The sequence below is a fragment of the Daphnia pulex genome, chromosome 12 (assembly GCF_021134715.1).
Source record: "Daphnia pulex isolate KAP4 chromosome 12, ASM2113471v1".
In the NCBI taxonomy this organism is placed as follows: Eukaryota; Metazoa; Arthropoda; class Branchiopoda; order Diplostraca; family Daphniidae; genus Daphnia; species Daphnia pulex.
This window is the reverse complement of record NC_060028.1, coordinates 4,025,766-4,030,615: the sequence shown is the minus strand read 5'-3', so window position 1 is coordinate 4,030,615 and position 4,850 is coordinate 4,025,766. Positions and strand designations below refer to the sequence as shown.

Here is a 4,850-nt window from a genome sequence, read left to right as displayed (position 1 = left end):
CTCAATTAAATTAGATTTTTTGAGGCTTCTTGCATTATATTGAATTAAATTAATCATCTTCTTGTTTGTTGAATGCCCGGGCACCTTCTAAGCTTTTTGCTTGCAGGATCAGACGATTCACTTTTTGGGGGAATTCTGGTGCTGGGGTTCATCTGTTGTCCGCTTGAGGATTTTTGTCTATTATAGGCGTCACCCTTTGGCTGGCTTGTATCCATTTTTTTCACTTCTAGGTCCGGGAGTAGCTTGGTTAGTAGAAGGCACAACATGTCAATTTTGGTATTGACAGCTTCCTGTCAGGCTTCAAGCTTGCTGAACGAGCTTTGAATTTTGGCAACCGTAGAGTCTAAGGTGGTAACCTTTATCTCCAGTTCTTGCACTTTCGAGAGTTTAGAGGTGATTCCTGCCAAATTTTGCTGCATGGCAGTGATTTTTCCATCCAAGATCGCTATTGTAGGGCTTGTGTTGTGCATTGATTCACATAGGGCATGGCTATAGGTTAAACGACTGGAGCTGTGCGGGGCCATTTTCATTTTTTTGAATTTTGGGCAAGAAGCGGAGCTCGTGGGATGTTTCCCTTCACAGTTAATGCAACGTGGTGGGGCTGTGCAGTTGGCCATATCGTCGTGCGCAGTTCCACAATGGTTGCACTTTTCTTCTTCTTTGCAGTGGTTACTTGTGTGGCCAAGTCTCTGGCACCTCTTCGAGCATCTTAGGGGGCCGGGGACGTATGGTCTTGGTGTGAACTTCATTCCATGAAAGGCTATTTCACTGGGTGCAAATCATCCCATAATTTAAATTTTGAATACACATTCGGAAAGCCTGAATTATTCCAATTTTTCCATGCATTTTGTTTTTTGATGCCGTAAGTAGAAACGGTCGAAAAATGAGTAAAACCGCTATTTCCGCATGCAAATTTAATGCAAAACCGGAAACTTTGATTCTAATTTCACAGCTTCCTGTTTTAATTAAAAATCTGAGATTTCACAGAGTGCATGATAAATGCATAAGAAACACACTGTAAAAAAATCATCAGTTTCTATTTTTTTTCGCGACGAAAAAATTCGAGTTGGGATGGAATGACCCTGCTCGTCTCTAAGCTGGTCTTAACTCTCGTTGATTTTCTCTGTATGCAATTCTAACTTTTTTCTTCTGTTTGCTTGGCCCAGCTATAGTGTCATCCCCCTCCTCAACATCGCTATCTGTATTTAATTAAGAAACATTGAGTTTAAAGTAAATAAACATGGAAGAGTAAGTACAAACCAGTGGTGGAGACGTTTCCCTATTGTATTGTTACCTGTTTTTTCTGATTGCTAGGCCCAGCCACAACATCAATTTCTCCTCATTGTCATAATCAAGATGAAGTTTGAAGTAAAAAAACACGGAAGAGTAGGGGAGAGTGGGGTTGGATGGGACAGGGTTGGATGGGACAGAGGGGTTTTATGTAAGTTTCTGTAATGACAAAAAAAAAATTTCTTTTAGCCCCGTATTAACAAGTGTGTGATGCATATGCTTACAAATATTTTTTTATTTCCAACCATTACTTCTCTGGGAAACGGCAAAAAAGTGTTTTACCGTTTTGGTTTTAGCCTTTACCTTTTCATTCAAAGTAAAAAAGGTGTTTATATAGCATTGTTTCATTTAAATGTAATTGCAACATTTTAAAGGAAATTCTTTCCTCTTCCATTTTGCTGTTTGCAAAATATATGTTGGACCCTTCGTTTGTTCGCATTAAACGAAACAATTGGGTACCTTGAGCGGGGTTGGGTGGGGCAGCAAGAACGGGTTTTGCTAGGACAACTTTTGGAAAGGTTCCATTAACTATTGATTAGCTATCGATTAACTATTGATTATTACACAGACGAGCTAACAAGCAGACAAAAATTAATCGTCTGATAAAAAGTGTCACTAAATTTTGCTGTAGTTATTTTCTGACAACACTTGAAAATGTTTCGTACGAAAGTAAATGAAGACATTAGAATAATTAGAGAAGAAGGGCCAACAAGATGTTTAAGAAATTTACATCAGTATGTGGAAAATGTGACCTATTGTGATACCCAACGCTTCAGGTAACAAACATTTATCTTTTAACTCTTCAATTGTGATTCAATCATGTCTTTCATTAACTGTTATAAAACATTTAGTTACGACGAGAAAGGAAACATAGGATTAAAATGTGGATCAGAAAAAGAAGAACCAAACACTGTGCTTGGCTGCGTTTGGGGCATGATTTCTTTACCTGCACAGGAGTCTGCCATATGTCGAGTAAAAGGAAAGTTTGATTCTAATCACTACAAAAATATTCTGAGGCAGTATGTGCTTCCTTTGTGTTTGAGTGAACGTATTGGCCTTGTGCACGACTGGTAAGAAAAGTTAAAAGCAATGTTTTGTCTGCTGTAGCCATATTACATTGTTTTCATTCCTGTTAACAGGTATCCTGTCCATCGCAGCAAAGCTGTTAATGAGTTTTCGGGAGAGCACAAAAGTAGCATTTTTGTTGTTGACTGGCCAAAGTCTTTTGGTGATATTATGCCACTTGAGCAATTGTGGCTGGAAATGTCTCTCAAGTTTACTGAAGAGAACGTAAAGCTAGCTCTCTGGGCAGTTTGGAGAGAGAAATCACCTCGATGTGGTCAAAGGTTTGCACTGCCGAATTTATCAAGCAACTCTTCAAGCAAATTCCCGTCAAACTTCAGCAGGTCGTCAACAATCGTGGTTCACAATACGTCGATTAGTTTTTTTTTCATTTCTGTATTTCCACTTTCCATTGAGGTAAATGAAAACGTAGGCCACATTATGTATCGTGATTATGGAACATGTCGATAAAGATTGGAATACAAAGATCTCATTTCTTCTTTGAAACAGAAAGATGATTAATTATTGAATGGCACTTACATTTACCTTTGGCATTTTGATTTTAGACAAAGAGAATCGATAATAAATTAGTGAAATTGCAAGTTACTTAAATGCACACATGTATGGTAATCAACACTAGAAATCTTTGTTTTAAATTTAAATTGTTAAATGACTAAGACGGGCTTAACCCAAAAATAACACACGTTTCACTTCACGAGGAATCCAGGTTCGTTGAATAGTAGCCTTTGATTTCTTCGACGGAGAGTAGTTCTTGTTAAGATCAACATTTTCGTTATTGCATTTTGATTTTCTTTTATTCTTCGTCGCCTTCGCCGTAGCTGAAATCAATAAAGGCGACTTGGACGGTGGGTGCACTGATTATGATTGGGTACATATAGTCGTCGTTGCTGTAGTCTTTGTAGTACAAGCCTTATCACGACAATAAAAAAAATTGAAAGTTTTCACGTAGATGAAAACATTTAAACATTAATACAATAATGCATGCGGTAACTCAATATAAAATATTCAAGTAAATCTTACATTGTTGTTATTTTCTTTTTGGACTTTTCTCAACTACCTTAAAACACAATTGTTTTCTTTCAACACTTTTGTGTTGTGTGCCTCTTTCAACTTAGCAATTTCTGGAGAATTCGTCAATACACGAGAAGAACCTCTGTTCTTGTAATTGCAATGTAATTGTATTTAAAGTGTTAATTAATCCAGTTTAACAATAAATTTTGTTTAAAAATACCTTGCTGATTTAGATGAGGATTAAGTATATAACCTAAAACATCTTGTTGAGAATCTGTTTCATACACAAGAGCTGACAGTGAATTTCTTACTTCAGTTCCATTCGGTGGTGCTACTAAGTTGATAAACCATTATGAAACACAATCATTAAATATAATTTCTCATTTCGTATACCGTTAGGCAAATCAGTCACAGACGATGGTGCAAACATGCTGTGCTCTGGGACTGCATGTCGGTTGAGTGGATAAATACCGCAAGCAGCAAATGCGGATTTGATGTTTTTGGAATTAAATCTCCTCTGGTATGGTGCTTTTGTTAACTGAGGCACATCATAAATGGAATTTCTCTCCCCTGGATGATTTCGCATCCAGTGACGGTGTTCTTTCGACATGTCCGATTTCATTGGACCGAATTAACACTTGTCAAGGGGCTGAGTCACATGAGATGTGTGAGGTGGCAACGTGAACAGAACTATGCCACTTTTCTTGCAAAACTCAACTACGGGATAGCTAATGTGACTAGTTTGATTGTCAAGAATAAGAAGGATTGGCTTCTCAGGAGAACCCTTAACATTTTTCAATCGATGCTGCAACGACAACAAGAAGAGCTCAGACGTCATCCAACCGGAAGGACATGCTAAAGGGAGAAAACCATCAGGCAAATTTATAATTTTGGTGGGGTTCACCTTAACTCTTGGGAAATGAAGGTGCCTGGAAAGGCTTTACCAGCAGCGTTTACAAATGCTAACATGGTAACATTAATCCCTTGCTCCCCACCAACAGAGCTACTCACCTAACAAATAGATACAAATTTAATTTCAATTCAACAATTACATTACCAGAAAATTATAGCTTTAACTCCTTTCTCGGCAACAATATTTTGAAGCTCCACCACTGTTGGGTTATTTGTTTCGTCAGTGTTAATGATTTCTTCATCTGTGAACTGGTGCTTTTAATATTAGTCATCCAAGTCATCAAAATATTTGTCTATGACGACGTGATTGACGGCTTCAGCTCGAGCTTGGCTCGTCCTTTCAGGTTTTCTAATGGACAGCCTTGAATTTCCTCTTAGGAATGAGGAAAACAATCTTTTACAGCTTCTTCGTTCACTTCCCAAGGAGATGGCATTTTAATGTTGTTTGACTTTGCAAAGGAATAAGCTAGTTTTCTGGTATCACTTAGTGTCAGTCCGTGGTTCAATTTTTGGGCCACAATCAGGTAGTTGGTAAGTTCACATTCTTCTTGTTC

The 4,850-nt window shown here is 37.9% G+C and overlaps 1 protein-coding gene across 1 annotated transcript; it reads left to right on the top strand.

Annotated features, from left to right (window-relative positions):
- Positions 1–1,871: 1,871 nt before the first annotated feature.
- Positions 1,872–2,865, top strand: LOC124208654. The gene is made up of 3 exons (XM_046606501.1): positions 1,872–2,066; positions 2,142–2,360; positions 2,430–2,865. Exons 1-3 carry the CDS (start codon positions 1,945–1,947, stop codon positions 2,821–2,823), a joined length of 735 nt encoding a protein of 244 aa, XP_046462457.1. The 5' UTR covers positions 1,872–1,944; the 3' UTR covers positions 2,824–2,865.
- The last annotated feature ends 1,985 nt before the right edge of the window (positions 2,866–4,850 follow it).